This window comes from Malus sylvestris, chromosome 3 (assembly GCF_916048215.2).
Source record: "Malus sylvestris chromosome 3, drMalSylv7.2, whole genome shotgun sequence".
In the NCBI taxonomy this organism is placed as follows: domain Eukaryota; kingdom Viridiplantae; phylum Streptophyta; class Magnoliopsida; order Rosales; family Rosaceae; genus Malus; species Malus sylvestris.
The window spans coordinates 3,344,416-3,361,762 of record NC_062262.1 but is presented as its reverse complement, the minus strand read 5'-3'; the positions used below and the strand labels follow the sequence as shown (position 1 = coordinate 3,361,762).

General features: G+C 34.7%; 1 protein-coding gene and 1 long non-coding RNA gene across 3 annotated transcripts; both read right to left on the bottom strand.

The window, feature by feature from the left end:
• Positions 1–3,687: 3,687 nt before the first annotated feature.
• LOC126614827 (uncharacterized) lies at positions 3,688–4,524 on the bottom strand. Its single transcript, XR_007620540.1, has 2 exons — positions 4,170–4,524; positions 3,688–4,080 (listed from the first exon to the last, which is right to left on the bottom strand). It is a non-coding gene; the product is annotated as an uncharacterized LOC126614827 (long non-coding RNA).
• An 8,589-nt stretch (positions 4,525–13,113) lies between these two features.
• Positions 13,114–15,578, bottom strand: LOC126615830 (ubiquitin-conjugating enzyme E2 28-like). 2 transcript variants are annotated; one of them, XM_050283743.1, is made up of 5 exons: positions 15,414–15,578; positions 14,648–14,739; positions 13,860–13,987; positions 13,587–13,691; positions 13,114–13,474 (listed from the first exon to the last, which is right to left on the bottom strand). In XM_050283743.1, the coding sequence occupies exons 2-5, from the start codon at positions 14,715–14,717 to the stop codon at positions 13,331–13,333; spliced, it is 447 nt and encodes a 148-aa protein (XP_050139700.1). In that variant the 5' UTR covers positions 14,718–14,739; positions 15,414–15,578; the 3' UTR covers positions 13,114–13,330. The 2 variants fall into 2 exon arrangements, with proteins under 2 accessions (XP_050139700.1, XP_050139701.1); XM_050283744.1 differs by having other exon boundaries at positions 14,648–14,726; positions 15,414–15,563.
• Between the last annotated feature and the right edge of the window lie 1,769 nt (positions 15,579–17,347).

Below are 17,347 nucleotides of genomic sequence, written 5' to 3'. Positions count from 1 at the left end.
CATTACTGTGTCCTATCACTTTGCCCCCCTCTCTCTCTTCCTTTTCTCTGTCTCTGCGTAGAAGATAAATACTGCATGCATGGCTCTGTTGTCTTAAGAAGCGTCTGCATCCTATATCAAATACCCTCTAGACATTCCGATGTAAAAAAACACCAAGAAACAGACAACGGAAAGATACCCCTCCTCTCTCTCTCTCTCATCATGATTTCACGCAGAGATATTTATTCTGGCTTCGTTCTGTCATTTTCCAATTTCTAAACTTTGTGAAACGTCAGTCCCAAGAAACCCCTTGTAATGTCCCACATTCTTTTTTTCTGATATCAGGAGTAAAATAGGGAAGCTCGTGATTCTCTGTGAAATTTTCTGACGGTTGCACTAGAAACCAGAATGTAGCTGTAACCTAGCTGGTCTATAACCGCAGCACAAAGACATGGCCATATCTTTCCAGAAATCTTTCTTTTCCCTGGTCTCTCTCTTTTCTTTTTCAGAGAGAGAAAGAGAGACGGAGATTAATTAGAGGGAGAAGATGAAGATTGAATAATGTGAGTATGTGGGTTGGCTCGCCTGGTTTTCGCCACTTCTTTAGGGGACTCATTTCATGAGGAAATCATTTCTTTCTATTTTTTTTTTTTTTGGAAACTAATCATTTCATTTTGTTTGGCCTTCCCATTCGGTTCCATTCATTATTTAATCATTAGCTCAATCTTATACACATTTGCTTTGCTTTTCTCAGTGTGATTTCTCTAATTAATTTTCATAGCAAAACTTTGGTCAAACAACCCCACCATCTTGCTGAAATTGTAATGTTTGACCGTCTTTTTGAGAAATACTAAGGAGAATCTTCTAAAAGTGAGATTTTCATAGACTCTCTGTAATCTTATATTTGACATAATTCTCTTGTCAACATTATAAAATATTATAAAAAAAAAAATGAGGTGACAGATAGTCCATAAAGAATCTACTTTGAGAGAGTCTTCTTAGCATTTTTCTTTTGAAAAATATATTTTATACGAAAATAAAAAAGTACAAGCATACAACCAATTTCAAACTAAATCTTCCGTTGCACCCAAATTTCATAAAAACATTACGCGCCACAACTAGGATATGGAGAACAGGGATCACTTGTGTCTTTAACAATTCTAAAATGTTTGGACGAAAATAACAAAAATAAGGCAATGTGGAGCAAATTTTGAGTTAGAAGGAGTAAAGTGACGATTTTTAAGTATTAGACAGCACAAAATCAAGTTACAGGGAGTGTAGCTAAAAATAAACCTATCAATTTTTTCAAGTACTCAAAGACATCTGTTGTTGAGACATATTTGAGCAATGAATTAGATTTTATGATTTAAACTTAAATTATTTAGCAGTCAAATATATATCGACACTAGTAATGTTACTCAATCCACAAAAGGAACTAATTACCTAACGGGACTAGCTACAATAGACGTCCACATATAGTTGTTGAATATTATTACAACATATATAATCATTAACTGATAATTGTATTAAGTATACATAAGTATTGTAGTCAAATTCCGTTATATAATTAGTTTTTTTTCATAGGTTGAGTAACATCTTTAATTATTTTCCTAGAAGACTGTAACGAAGAAGTTTGGCAGCTTAATTATAAGCATCAAAATTAACAATTACTTGGACATTGAGGAAGTTGCTGAATAAAAACAAGGGATTTTTTACAAAAACCTTGGCACCTTCCTCTCTGTTTAGTCCTTTATCTCTCAGAATAATACTTGATTAACATTGGGAATAAAATATATCAGACCTCAAAATACATATTAGTGTACATGAACATCCAACGCGCCGACCGACATCAAAATCTTGACCAACAGCTTTTGCTTTTTCTTACGACAAGATACATCCTTTCAGTTACAGGTCAATGTACATTGGTTTTGATGAAGTGTTTACCTTTTTTTTACACTTGCAGAAAGTTAAATGTCAATGCCTAGTTCAGTGCAAGGCAATGACAATTGGGACATCCTCTTCCTTTGTAACTTTTAATTTGGAGAATGTAAAGATGTGTTCTGGCATTAACTGAGAAAAGAGTTCATGTGAATTGCAAAGGCACAAAAAGTTCTAATAGATAGAGGATTGTGCTAACTACATACTCATTTTTATCTCTTAGACACCTTTCTCGAATTGAAAAGAATCAAAAGACTTGTATTAATAAGAGATGTGTAGGAGGTCAAAATGGGTAGCACCACCCTAGAAAAATTGCAATGAGTTATATATAATTTGTAGCGGTAACTTGAAATTGGATAGAATCAATCGATACATATTTGACCGATGAATTTGATTTTACAATTTAAACTAAGTAATTGACAATCATTAAATTATTCAACATTCAAATATAAGTCGACACAAAGTATTTGTAGGTACTCAAGAAAAATTGCGAGTAAAACTAGTAATGTAGAGACGTAAATTAATCACATTCAATAAGAGAAAGAAAACATGAACTATATTCTCAATATGACAGCTTTACCTTTGACGTCGTGAGTGACTAAAATTACCCTAAGGGAATAAGACATAGTTTGCCCTAAAATAATTGGGCTTTTATGCCACAAACGAACCATGAGCTCTTTGGGTCACCACGGTGCAAGGCATGGAATCTCCAGGCCACACATAATATGTCCTACCATCGGGCCATACCCAATCTAATGGAGGCAAGGTAACGACTCTCACAGTCTCCCCTTGGGTGTCCATCCCACCTGCGCTCTTACCAACAGGGACCTTCAATACTACTAGCTGGCAAGATAGCGAAGACTAGCCTGCATCATCACAGACTGCCTAGTATGCTTTGCAGCCTTCCCTCCCAGCTGCTTGCTAAGGTTTCTTCCCTATAAATAGACAAGTCAATAAGAGGAAACGGTAATCAACACGTACTACTCAAAATACTCGCAAGTTCTTTTTTTCCTCAACTACTTTTCTAACTAAGGCACCGAAGACTCTTTTGTGGACACCCTCCCAACTTTTTTAAGGGTGTTCATCAATTAGGCTAATGGTGTTTATTCTCTTGTTGGTAAAATTTTGTCAAATCAATTGTGTACAAAATTTGCATCCACATTGCTCAATCTACAAAATACTAATAACGTGACTGGCTACAATACTTATAAATATTTGATATAACCACATATCAACGATCATATATGGTTGTTGGATATCGCAATGAGCTATAATTTGTAGTGGTAATTTGAAACTGACTAGAATTAGAATTATTCTAGTTCATGTCTTTTGTTTGTTAAGTGTGCTTGATGATTCTCTTCACTAATACAAGAATCAAAACAATATATATGTTTCCTCGTATTATAATTTGTAATCAAACACTTTAAAATCAATTTTAAATTGATTTGGGAAATAGTAGACCTAATTTCTAATCATTCTATCTTCAACATTATTTCTTACTTCTCCTATTCATGACTTCCCTAATTTCAACGAAACATGCAAATGCAATGGCAAAAAACTTAAGTAGGGGAGCAAGTGAGCATCTTCTCTCCCTCTCTCATGCAAAAACACACACCACCTCAGTTTTTTGGTTAATCCGGCCTCATTTGTGTTGACATGACGACTTTTTATTAGATGGACATACAAGTCCGACCATGTGACACTCCTACCTAATATTTTCTCTTTGCCCTGATCTTCAAGTTCGAATACTTAATAGAAATAAAATAGCAATAGACAAAAGCAACTTATATTTATTTACCAACAATAGTTTAAGTACTTTGTTACTGTCCCTACAACATGACTCCCAACTTGCAACTGTTGGTCAGTACATAATTTTAAGTTTGAACAAAAGAAAGCAAGCATATGCCCATGTGCCTACACAGAGGGCATCCAAACAAGTAGGAAGCAAGTGTGAATAAACATTGTGGAAAAGCCAAGATGCATGCCTTTTTTATTTGGTTTGTCTAATTGTATTATTGTACCTTACATATATTGAGCTCAATAATTTTCACAAAAGAGGGGTTATTATTGTCCTCAAGTGCTTCTGCTCCCCCACCTCCCCAACACGGGTTGAGATCCACTACGGTTTTCTGCATCAGGAGTCCGCGGATCGAGAGATTCAAACTGTTTAGAAGAGATAGAGATCAGAACCGTTCAAATATTTTAGTTTTTTTGAAGTGGGTCGGTAAAATAGACTAATAGTGACCGGAGACCTAAAATTGAGTAATCCGAGTCTCTCGATCAGCGAATTCTGGGCAAAAAGATCCGGAATGAATCTCAATCCACCAACACCATATTACTATGTGCTTCTCTTTCTCCTTTTGCATTTGCATCGTTTGCATGCTCCCATCTGGTAATTGATGGCTGAACCTTTCACGCGCTGATAAAAAAGATATGGGCTGATAAAAAAGATATGGAGAGCCACGTTTGTTTGCAGGAGCTGGGAGGAGACACACCACAAGCAATTGCAGAGGTGGAAACATTGAATAAACTGGGCAGGATCAGGATGGTGTTGTCGTCGTGTTAGTGTTTATGGGGGTCCCCATTTGTTTTCACAAAAAACATTGGAGGCCAACACAGCATGCATTGCTGCCCCGATATACTGAAAAGCTTATTGCAGTTTGGGACTTAAGGGTTTCAATTTTCAACCACCCATTTTGAGTTTTGACTGTGAAGATCAAATATTATGAGTGTTTTCGAACATTGTGCGACTCCTTATATGCAAGTTAAAATATGATATTATACAACTATTACTCGTGAAAATCACAAAGAACAGTTATTTACAGTATTTTCCTCTTATAAACTTCTCCAAATGTTTTGTCGGAGTTAATCTTCTTTGATTTGTTCAACCCATGCTATAACAAAAAGAATGAGACAAGTAAGGCAAAAGGAAGTGTGATAATTACTCCTCACAATTAAGTTTATACACGTGTGTCAATTTGATTTGTATGAAGGAAGAAATAACTCCTAGCATGTGAGAAATAGAGTATTTTCTTATATTGTTTTGGTTGGTTTTATGAGAAATTCGATCAATATACTTACTATGTGAAAATTAAACTCGATTTTAGCATATTGGACTATCTTTCAATTATTAGTCTAGTGATATTTTTTTTTTCTGACACCGAAAGAAACCACAAGTTCGAATTATCTTCCCTATTAATAAAAAATGAAACACCACTTAATCATATTATCATTCAGTAAACTGAACAAAACCTGACCCTTGTCACATCGGTTAATGCATCCAAGTTTTACATGACACCACAAACTTACCCGTAACGGTAAATAATACAAGGACAGTGAACCCAACAAAACCTTACCGAGCCAATCCTTGGCTGCGAGCCACAGAATAAACAGCCTTAGAATTTTCGAACGTACTCCATCTGATTCAACATGTTGGGCCGGTTGGTTAAGTGCTCTGCGGCCCGCACCCATTTCACCTGGTCTCACTCTGTTTTTCCATTCTTGAGGTGAAATTATGAGATTTAGAAATTATAATATTTGTCCACGTCATTTAAAAAAAATCTGACCATGAATGCCACATAGGCACTGTCACGCCCCGACCCGCGAATAAAGACTATTCACGAGGTAGGGTGTGAACCATATCTTAGCTATAGAAATAAATTCTACAACCAAGATATGGTGGAAAAAATTAAATTAAATTACAACGATTACAAAATACATCATATAACAAATCTTACATAATAAAAGCTTGAGTGTACCACATATAATTTATTGAATACGCAGCGGAAATAAAATATTAGTATACAAAATTTAATTCATAACAAAAGTACCAACTAAAATAATAATTGAAATGAGTAGTCCTTGCCAATACATAATACATATTCAATGAGATGCATGGAACATATGCAAATAAGATGGATGAATGTACTCACTCCCTTCTAATCCCGTCAACACATACCTAAGGCACCCAAGCCTGCACGTCCCATACCATGCTTATACCACTTGGCTCCAAGTATGTTATAATATGAGTTAACTCCTGTTCATCCCTTAAACCCAATTTTTGTAATTAAACTCTCAGTTTCCACTTTATTAAACAGACACTTCACCCAAGTGAGCACTTGACACAACACAACTCTTTTTCTTGCTTTGCAATGCATATGTATATGTCATGTTCACATAGATATCAATACTCACACTTTATCTAACAAGCCAGCAACTTCAACATAAATCAAATTGATTAGTAACAAGAGTAATATAATCATAAAATTAACAAAATAATAATCTATAATCCATCATATAAAATGTTACTCGTTGACCACTCCATATATATTTGTTCATCGTCTCGTCCATCTTGGTCGGGCAACCTGTTTTTATTAGAAAAGAATAGACATCCATGTTAGAGAAAATAATCGTTAGAGTGAAATATATGTCTCAAATGCCACAAGGCATGAAATTACGTCTCTAGCTGTTCTCTTTCCAAACATCATCTTTTATTTTTATTTTAGCCCACCACTTCTACTTCTTTAATATAGCTGAAACTCTCAACCAAACATCAGCTGTTTGAACTGGGATACAAGTCAGCACATAGATTAGATTGTCGTGGTTTTTGGATATGTTATAGAGGAGATGATAAGGAACAACTTTTGTGAAGGAGATGTTTCTATCGGAGCTACTAAAAATGGGGTTTTGGTAGTCATAACATGGCTGTCCAGTTTTCCACGGAATTAGAAACATAAGTTGGTATTTCAAACATATTGGAAGATCGCACCGTTGGATTTTCCTGAAAGTTTGATATGTCATGGTAGAGAGACAGACAAACAATTCTCATGAAGAAAATATTATGATAAAATATATGGATGATGGTGTTTGGATCTGTTAAATAGGCTGGACGAATTTCTAGTCTTGGATATCTTTCTTTTGATAGATGAAAATGATAGTAGTTTGATGGAGAGATTTGTTGGGTAAGGCTCATGTATTTTTCTGGGATTTGTCTCACACTCTTTGTACATCATTCTCAAGGGAAAATAAATGGAGATTTTCTATGGTTTGGTGGAAGTGCTTCTCATGGAAATTATCTCAAAATGTAAACAACACAAGATTTAAGTGGTTCACTAATTTGGCTACATCCACTAGGGTAGTGTTTTCATTGTATTTCACTATATGTGGTAGACTTACAAATACAATGAAAGATGGCTTTAAGCCCTAAGAATATATAAAAGAAAATAGGAAGGTAATATGAAGGGAAGAATGACTTTTTGTTGGACTTGTTCTTTTTCTTTCTTTTGTTCTTCTTCTTCCTCTTTCCTCTCCCTTTTCTTCTTCTTTCCTCTATCTTTTCCTCTTCTTCTTTTCTCTATGTCCTTCCGTTGTTTCTTTCCTCCTTCCTTTATGTAAATTGCATGACATCTTCTTGTCCAAAGAATCTCCACAAGTGTGCCAATGGAAAGAAAGCAAGTGTCGTGCTAATTATTACCTAGAAATATGTTCCAATGAAAACACACCAAATGTTAGCCTAATCATCACAATGAAATGTGGTCCAATGACAAAATAACAAATGTTAAACAAAACCTTAGCTCTAATATGTGTTCAAATGGCAAAGAGACATGTGTGAAGTTAATCAATATTATGAAAGGTGGATACAAGCATCCAAGGCCACATTCATCTCTAAGGAATATGAATACTACCTCTTCAAACTTTGGAGGGATGAATCATCACCAAACATTTAGCTCTTAGATTCTTAATGAATACAAACTTGCCAACTCACCCTTAAGTAGACTTCCACCTTCATATTTAGAGTGGTGAGTAATCACCAAATCATTGACTCCTAATGCTACAAACTCTCCACCTCAACCTATTTAGAGTAGTGACTAACCCCTCCCCTTTATTCTCTAATGGTTGCCAAAACGCCACTTAGCCTTTGTGAGAAAAATCTAGCCAAACTCATCATAATCCCCTTCTCCAATTCAAACTAAAAATATCCCTAATTACATATGAACATGAAATAGCTAGTTTTTGAAATAATTTGTCGGAAAAAAGGATTTTACATTGAAACTATTTTACATACCTAGAATAGGTTCTTGCATAAAAATAAATCAAATAAAATCATTACGTAAAATAATTACCCAACAGACACCCATATATATATATATATATATATATATAACCTTTTTTTTTTAAATACGGGGTATTACAGGCACTTAACGGTTCTTTTAACTTGGGAACTAACGGAAGTGACATTTCCTATACTCCATATACCTTTTTGAGAAATTTGAAAAGATTGAGACTGATTTGGATCACACCAAAAGATTAGGGTTAGGTTTTAGGGTTTAGGTATAGGGTTTAGGGGTTAGTGTTAAGGGTTTAGGGTTAGGGTTAGGATTTAGGTTTTAGGGTTAGTATTTAGGTTCTAGGATTTAGGGTTAGGGTCTAGGGTCTAGGGTTTAGGGTCTTGGGTCTAAGGTCTAGGGTTTAGGGTTTAGGATTAGGGTTTAGGATTTTAGGGTTAGGTTAGGGTTTGGGGTTTGGGGTTTAGGGTTTAAGGTTAGGGTTTAGGGTTTAGGGTCTAGGGTTAGGGTTTAGGGTGTAGGGTTTAGGGTTGAGTGTTGGTTGAGGGTTGAGGTTTAGGGTTTAGGGTTTAGGGTTGGTTGAGGGTTTAGGGTTTAGGGTTACGAAATTTAAACGTATACATTCCTTATGGGACTCCCAAGGGCGGCTTTTGTATTTGTTTTTGAACTTTTTCCTTTTTTTTTTAAGAATAGCAGAGTAGATTAAGGGTTAAATGTTTTAATATTTTATGGAATATTATTATTTGTCCATAGCAATATATTTAAATTTTTTTAATGCATCCTAAAACTAACCTCTTGTTACACGCTCATGCATGTGGCAATTCTTTTACATCGACTATTTTTTGTGTTTTAAAAATTTTCCTTTATATTTTAGGGGTTAAATATTTTAATATTTTATGGAATATTATTAAATTAGTAATTCTTGCAACAGGCTCTTGCGTGTGGAAATTTTTTACATCTTTTTCTTTGTCATTTATTTGTAATTTATATTTATGCTTAGTTTGCATTTAAAAAAAATTAAAATGTTTTTTATGAATAGCAATAGATTAAGGGTTAAATGTTTTAATATTTTATGGAATATTATTATTTGTCCGTAGCAATATATTTAAATTTTTTTAATGCACCCTAAAACTAACCTCTTGTTACATGCTCATGCATGTGGCAATTCTTTTACATCGACTCTTTTTTGTGTTTTTACTATTTTTTATTATAAATAATTGAATATTTTAGGGGTTAATTTTTTTTTAATATTTTATGGAATATTATTATGTCTTCATAAAAATATATTTAATTTTTTTTCAAATTTAAATTCAATCTATAATTTTATAAATTAGTAATTTCTTGCAACAGGCTCTTGCGTGTGGCAAATTTTTTACATCTTTTTCTTTATCATTTATTTGTAATTTATATTTATGCTTTGTTTGAATTAAAAAAAATAAGTAAATGTTTTTATTTAGGGTCTTAATCAGGGAGGGATAACATCTTGTCATATGCTTACACGTGTGACAATTGGCCCTTGTATACTAAACTAAAAGTTTTTTTTTCACAATAAGTATTAGTATATTTAAGTTTTTATTTATATATTTTTATTAAAAAATTATTCAAAAATAAATTGGAAGTCAGTCATAAACCACCCATGTCACATCCCGGCCCGGATCCACCACATCCCGAGCCCGTTCCACCATGGTTTTGTTTTTTGGAACTCACGAGCAACTTCCCAGTGGATCACCCATCTTGGGAGTGCTCTAGCCTCCTTCTCGCTTAACTTCGGAGTTCCGACGGAATCCGAAGCCAGTGAACTCTCAAAAGGCCTCATGCTAGGTAGGGATGGGCATATACATTTAAGGATCACTCCCCTGGGCGATGTAGGATGTTACAACCCACAAATGTGGAACTTTTTTTTTGTCTTTTTCTAAAGTTTTAAATTTGAAATTCATTCAAAATTAAAATGTGTTGAATTAAAATTACTTTAACTCCTTTTCATTCAAGTGTAATTTTGCCACTTAGTACAATGGTCTAGTGGTATTCTCCTTCACTTATAAGTGAGAGGTCTTAGATTCGATTATTGCCAAAGATGAATTTGAACCCCATTATTGCTAGCTCATTGTGAGGCTAAGCTCACCCCTCCCCTTTAGTGTAGATAATATCGGTTGTTAAAAAAACATGTAATTTTTTAAGGACAATTTATAGTATTTTGAATGCTTCACCATTTTAGGGTGCTCACTATATATATATATATATATATAGAGAGAGAGAGAGAGAGAGAGAGAGAGAGAGAGAGAGAGAGAGAGTTGTAACCCAATGGTAGCAATGGTCATTTTAACATAACTTATTTTGATGAAATTCTGACAGAGTTGACAAAAATGACCATAGCCACACGTTTTGATGAGTTAAAAGATCCATGGTCGAGAGAGAGAGAGAGAGTTGTAACCCAATGGTAGCAATGGTCATTCTAACATAACTCATTTTGACGAAATTCTGACAGAGTTGACAAAAATGACCATAACTACACGTTTTGATGAGTTAAAAGATCCATGGTCAATTGGGTTAAAATTGAGGGACCATTGCTCCAATTGGGTTAATATATATATATATATATATATATATAGAGAGAGAGAGAGAGAGAGAGAGAGAGAGTTGTAACCCAATGGTAGCAATGGTCATTCTAACATAACTCATTTTGACGAAATTCTGACAGAGTTGACAAAAATGACCATAGCTACACGTTTTGATGAGTTAAAAGATCCATGGTCGAGAGAGAGAGAGAGAGTTGTAACCCAATGGTAGCAATGGTCTTTCTAACATAACTCATTTTGACGAAATTTTGACAGAGTTGACAAAAATGACCATTACTACACATTTTGATGAGTTAAAAGATCCATGGTCATAGATTTTTATTAGGGATCATTACTCCAATTGGGTTAAAATTGAGGGACCATTGCTCTAATTGGGTTAAAGTTAAGAGACCATTGCTACAATTTTCTTTTTCCTTCTTGCATTCCACATGAATAACATCTCTCATCTCATGCTAGCAAAAGTTGATAAATTAGAGAGAGAAATATATAGTTTATAATTTTGGGAGAGAGAAAGAGAAATATATAGGAAGATTCAGATCTTGAGATTTTATTTTTTGTGCTACAGATTCAATAGAGAATGTAGTATAATTTATTTATATATGAAAAAGGCGCCACTAACCCGATCTATAACAAGGTTTGATTCTCTACCCTCCATTTCCCTCTCTCCTTTCTCCACTCCTCTCTCAGTTTCTTCTTTCTCTCTCTACAAAGAAGGTAAACAAGATGATGATTTGACTTAATCTTGAGCGTTTAAAAAAAACCTCTAGCCTTGTGGTCAAAAGTAACAAAAACAATTAGTAACCCATTTTCTTCACCTTGAAGCTCATTACTCTTTAAAACTTGTTACATATCTCTGCCTGCTGCACAACATAAAGATGTTACTTGGAATAGCTAATAATGTAACTTGCATTGCACAGCTTTACACTGGAGATGGATAGTTTCTTCACTAGTATTATACATATATATAATGTATGGGAAAATTTCAAAGTGTCATCTTGGGGCCCGTTGATGGAGTTTGCATTTTCAGTGTATTCAGTTTCTCGATTGTTCTCCGAAGTTTTCCTGAGGTTGGTAAGGCTCAACGGGGCCATCCTAGCCCATTGAGCGCTCTACCTCGGGCCATCAACATCAAGACCTCGCTCTTTGCTGGATGGGTGGTCCTTTCATTCAAGGAGATTGCCTGATCCATGTCAACTCCCCTCCTACATGTTTCTCTCTCACAATCCACTTCATTAGTTCAATATTTTGTTTTGTTTTGTGGCCTAGAGTCATTTGCTTTTTTTTTTCTGACCATGTATGAGGTTTTCTTTATTATGTAGCAGGAAGGAATGATGGCTTGCCCTGTTGCTCATCATAATATTATGCAAATATTACTCGTGAAAATCATAATGAACAGTTATTTACATAGTCCAACTTTCCTCTTATACACTTCTTCAAATGTTTTTTGTCGAAATTAATTTTGCCCTGATTTGTTCAACCCATGCTGTAACAAAAAGAATGAGACAAATAAAGCAAAAGGAAGCGTGATAACCACTCCTCAAAAGAAAGTTTGTGCTCGATCATGCTTATTTCTTTCGAAAAAGAAAGTAGAAACGCTCCTTGAGTAAGTACCTCATAGATGCTTCTTCAAAATGCACTAAAAAGCACTTAAAGCTCATGGGCACTTCTAAATTTTTTTTCTTCCCCAAAGTACCATAAACAACACTTTTAATCATCTAAAGATTTAGTGTTTGTTTGAACGTGCTTTTAAAATGACTGAAAGCGCTTTTCGTGAAAATGTTTTTGGAACCAATCCTTAGTAAAAATGCAAGTAAATTCTGGAAAAATACTTAAAATGCTTCTTGGAAGAAACACATAATTAGTGCTTCTTGGAAGAATCACATAAAGCACATAACTGGTGCTTCTTGCAGAAAACACTTTTAAGTGATTTTGAAACAAAAAAACATTTTATCTAAAGACACTTTTAACCATTTTAAAATTACATCCAAACGAGTTTTTATTCATTTATATGTTGTTGCGCTTTCACGAAAATCCCACATTCCCCTGAACTTGCAAATATGTGATTTTGCCACACTTTCATTTTGTGTCCGTTACCCTATTCCATTACGTTGGTCAAAAAAATCGTTAACTTGGATGAAGCGGAAATTTTTTGCTCAAAACTTAGCATTACCGTTTTGGTTCTAGTTATACAAAGTTAACGATTTTCCTGAACAACTTGACAAAATGGACAAATTGAGACTGTGAAAGCAAAGAGCAAAAAGTCACAATTGTAATTTCAAGGGGCTGTGGAGAGAGATGCAGAAGTACGATTTTCATCAACACACAACGAAAAGGCCGCCTCCAAAGTTTTTACCCCTTCAAGAAGCAATCCAAAACAGACATAAATACCTCCTCTAAACACTATCTCGGAATTTGACATCGAATTGAAAGTTCGGTCCGATTCCGAGACGCATTGCATGTTGAGATTGAGCTTTTCTCATCCAACACCAGAGCATCAAATTAAAACAATGCAAACAAGAAAGCATAAACTTATCAATCAAACAAGAAAAAAGGAATTCCAAATAACGAAGGGAAATTTTCCACCTATTGAAAATAACATTGTCTCAACTTGAAGGCGGCAAAACAATGTAAACCTCCTCCATACCAAAAGAGACAATACGCAGACGAAATAAGAACAAGCATCTTAAAAATCCCAGTTCCACCTCTTACATCTATTTATTTACTATTACGATAACATTCAAGCATAATGGATTTCTCAGGGAGAAGAATCCCCTAGCCCATGGCATACTTCTGGGTCCACGATCGAGCAGTGGCCTCGTATTTCTGTCTATCAGTCTTGTACATGTGCGCAATCTCAGGCACCAGAGGATCGTCGGGGTTTGGATCTGTCAGAAGGGAGCAAATGGAGAGGAGGACCTGCATCAAGAAACAATCAGTTATTATGTAAATGACAAACAATGCGCATCAATATGCATTGACACAGAAAAGAATGAAGGAAGATCTAAATAACACGAGATAAGTGCGTTACCTTGGAAATGGTCAGGGCAGGACTCCACTGCTCCTTGAGGATGTCAAGGCAGATACTACCATTGCTATTGATGTTCGGATGGTAAACTTTTGTTCGGAAGGCAACCTGTTCAATGCACAAAAAGTAGCACGCTATGAGTATTATTATCACCATATAAAAACAACACACTACATCAATCCAATTGCATTGAAATTACAAGCCTTAAACAGATGAAATATTTTGCTGCTCTAGTTTGTATTGCACAAGGTGGATTAAATTTCTGGGGATATATACCTTGGGTGGCTTGAAAGGGTAATCAGGCGGGAAATGAATGGATACGAGAAAAACACCACCAGAAAATGGGCTGTCCCCCGGGCCCATAATAGTTGCTTGCCAGTGAAACATATCATCAGCAACGGGACCTGTTGGAAAAGAAAAACTTAGTTTTAAAACATACATAAAACAGTAATATTTTGTAAACTTCAACAGCAAAACCTTAATGCCTCTTCTCTTCTGCATTAAAACCTGGTTCTTACTCAAAAACATGGTTAAAAGAATTACATGCAACATCCAAAATAAACAATATATCCACCAAACCAGAAGAATAAGAGATAATACTGGTATCTCTAATTAAAAAACCAGGCACACTCAGTCCTTCCCGGAAAAAACTGTTGTGCAATTTACATTAAAACAAACTGCTGAAGGACAATGCATTAGAAACAACAACAAACACACTAATCTAAAACGAGAGTGAGTTTATAAAGTACACTTAAACCAGCTGCCCAATATACCAATCAATGCACAAAAACAACTATTTAAAAATTAGATGTACGAATCTCTTCACATTTTTCATTTCAAATGTGAATTCTCTAATATCATTCTTCTCCCATGTGAATGTTCAGTGAGAGTAATCTTTTCGTATAAACTTCAAGAATCAAAAGCAACAACACAAAATGATATCCAGGAAAAGATGAATACTTGAACAACTGCTAACTGAAGTTCACATATCCAAAACACCAACCGACCCAAATATTACATATCAAAAGAAACATTTAAAAATACATGAGAATAGAACAAAATACCTGCACTGCAAGAAGCGGGCGGGTCTTTCTGAAGGTCCTTCAACTCCTTGTTGATCCGCTTTGAAGCCATCACGAAACACTACAATAATGTGCTGCAAGGTTAAACACAATAACAGTCAAAATAAATACTACATATGCATCTGATTGAGTTGCAGTGTCGCACAACCGAAAGAAACGCATAGAACAAACGGGAGTTTCTGTGCCAACATCAATACTCCAATTAAAAGTAAAAGGCTCACGAAACAGTAGTGTGTCCATTACCCTGTAACATCAACACACCCACCACCAACAACCTGATACGTACAAATTCAACACTACAAGTGCCCCTTTCTCCTAAATCGAATCAGGTGGTTACAAAATTAAAAATAAACTCACAATTTCGCATCGAAATCTTGCTTTATCTCAGTAATAGTATCAACCAGCAAACCCTAGGATTCAAAATTCAAAAACTCGAAAAGCAAAGCATTTCGAAACCAAAAAAACCCACAACTAGTAACCAAAGGCATCACAACGATCTAATCCGCACACGAAAAAAGCCAAATCCCTCAAACTACACTTCAATCAATTCATTGCATGAAAAGGAAAACAGAACCATCGTTTCAAAAGGAAATTCAAACAAAATTCGAAACAAACATCAATCAAACGATCGCTAAGAACCCCAAAAATATGAAAATTCGCATACAATCGTTCGATAAATCAACAATCCGAAACAATTGAAGAGAAAAAAGCATAAGAAATCGAGAAATCGAAGAGGCGATATGCTCACCGGCGATTAGGCTAGGGTTTTCTGGTTGGGTTTGGGGAGCTTCTACTTCCAGAGAGAGAAAGAACAGAGAGAAACTCAGCGTCTGAGAGCCGTAGAGAGAGAGAGATACGCAGGAATGGGTTTGGGCCAGAAGGTCCCTCGTATATATACTACCAAGTATAGAGTGTGGGCGTGTTCGTATGAAACTCGAATTTTAATTTGTGGCCACCAACTTTTTATTTTTTATTATTTTTTTTGTTGGATATTTTTTTAAAGAATTTTAATTAAAGGTTTTCGGTGCTGTTTACTTTAACGAAAAGTTTTCGATGTTGTTTACACTAAAAATGTTAGGATGCCACTTGTCATCATCTCGATATGACAAATGTAAGGTAGAGATGCTATAGTAGTAGATAAGATGGTTGTAAGCTTGTTAGATGATAGCTTACAAAGGAAGCAAAGCAAGAAAGTACTATGCAATTGTGAAGAAGCAAAGCAAGGTTTTAACATCGTATCAGCCAGTGTCAATTCCTCTCAATCCTTCATTGTTGTACGACTCCCCGAAAAACTCTCGGTATTATTTATTTTAACAAAAAACTACATTTTTAGATTAAAAAGTCAATCATGGTATTGTTCATTTTGCCTTTTAGTTTCTCTTTATCGTTAAAACTCAAAGTTTTCAAATCATTTTTATTAGTTTTCCTTATTTTTTTATTGTTTTACTTTACATAAAAATCCAACATAAACTATTCAAAAAAGGAAATGGAATATTTTCTCCTTAGCCTGCCACTGTAGGTCAAAATGAATGTAATACAAATATACTCGGTTCATGTAAGGATTACGATTTTACAGTGGACCAAAAAAATTGAGTATGATACTAATATATGAGACTCATGAGACGAGAATAAGACATATACATACCTGGCTCATTTGTATTCATTGTCTTTTTTTATTTATTTATTCAATTCAATGATTAGAAAATTGATAAGAGTGAGTAGAGCGAGAATAAGTGCATGTGAAAATCAATTCCCACACCACAAAACCTACGTAAATGTTATATTGTGTAAAATATGTTACATTATTTAGTGCCCAATTTTGGTGCACGAGTTTATTTTACGTACCATTTTTTATTTTATAAAAATTGGAATAAGAAAAAAGTAAAATTGTAAGTTATTTAGATTTAGTAATTTGGCTCAATATTTGCATTTAACCACAAAATTAATGGAAATAAATGTTGGATAATATTGAGTAGTAGGATAATTAGGCTGATGCATATCCATAAGGGCATATGCGTGCGCCTTAATTTTCTTATTTATTTCCTATTTATGTTAAACTTTAATTGAACTTGTTTTTCTTCTTCACGAATAAATTAAAGTAAAATAATAGATAAAATATTGTAGTCTTTTTAGATAATTTTACTTTTGTTTTTGTGGGTCCAGTGGTTCGGCTGGCATCAACCCAACCCCTTTGATAAGGGCCCGATTCAGGCCCAAAAATATGGGCCAGGCAATGTGTGGGCTCAAACATACTCCTCTACACTCTTATTCTTCTCCTGTTTTTTTGGGCTTTCTAGTCCACATTAAAAGTGCAAATTTAAGTTATATATCTGAATAACAGCTATTAGATCATTTAATCTACGGAATTTAACGGAATTAACGGTACAAGACATTTGAATAAGAGCCGTTAGATCATTTAACCTAACTGGATTTAACAAAACCTAACTGGATTTAACGAATTGGCTTGAAGTCTGGGATCACCTGCTATGTGATTGATAACCACACGTCCTACAACACGTCCTACAATTTACTGGTGAGAAGGCCTTGGATTCAAGGGAACTTTGTTGTTCATGTATTTAATATTATCTCATAGAATATGTTATATTGAATGGTTTTTATTTTTTAATTTCAGTTTTTTTGTTGTGTTCTAGTAAAATGTCAGCGAAGGTGCCATGTGTTGTA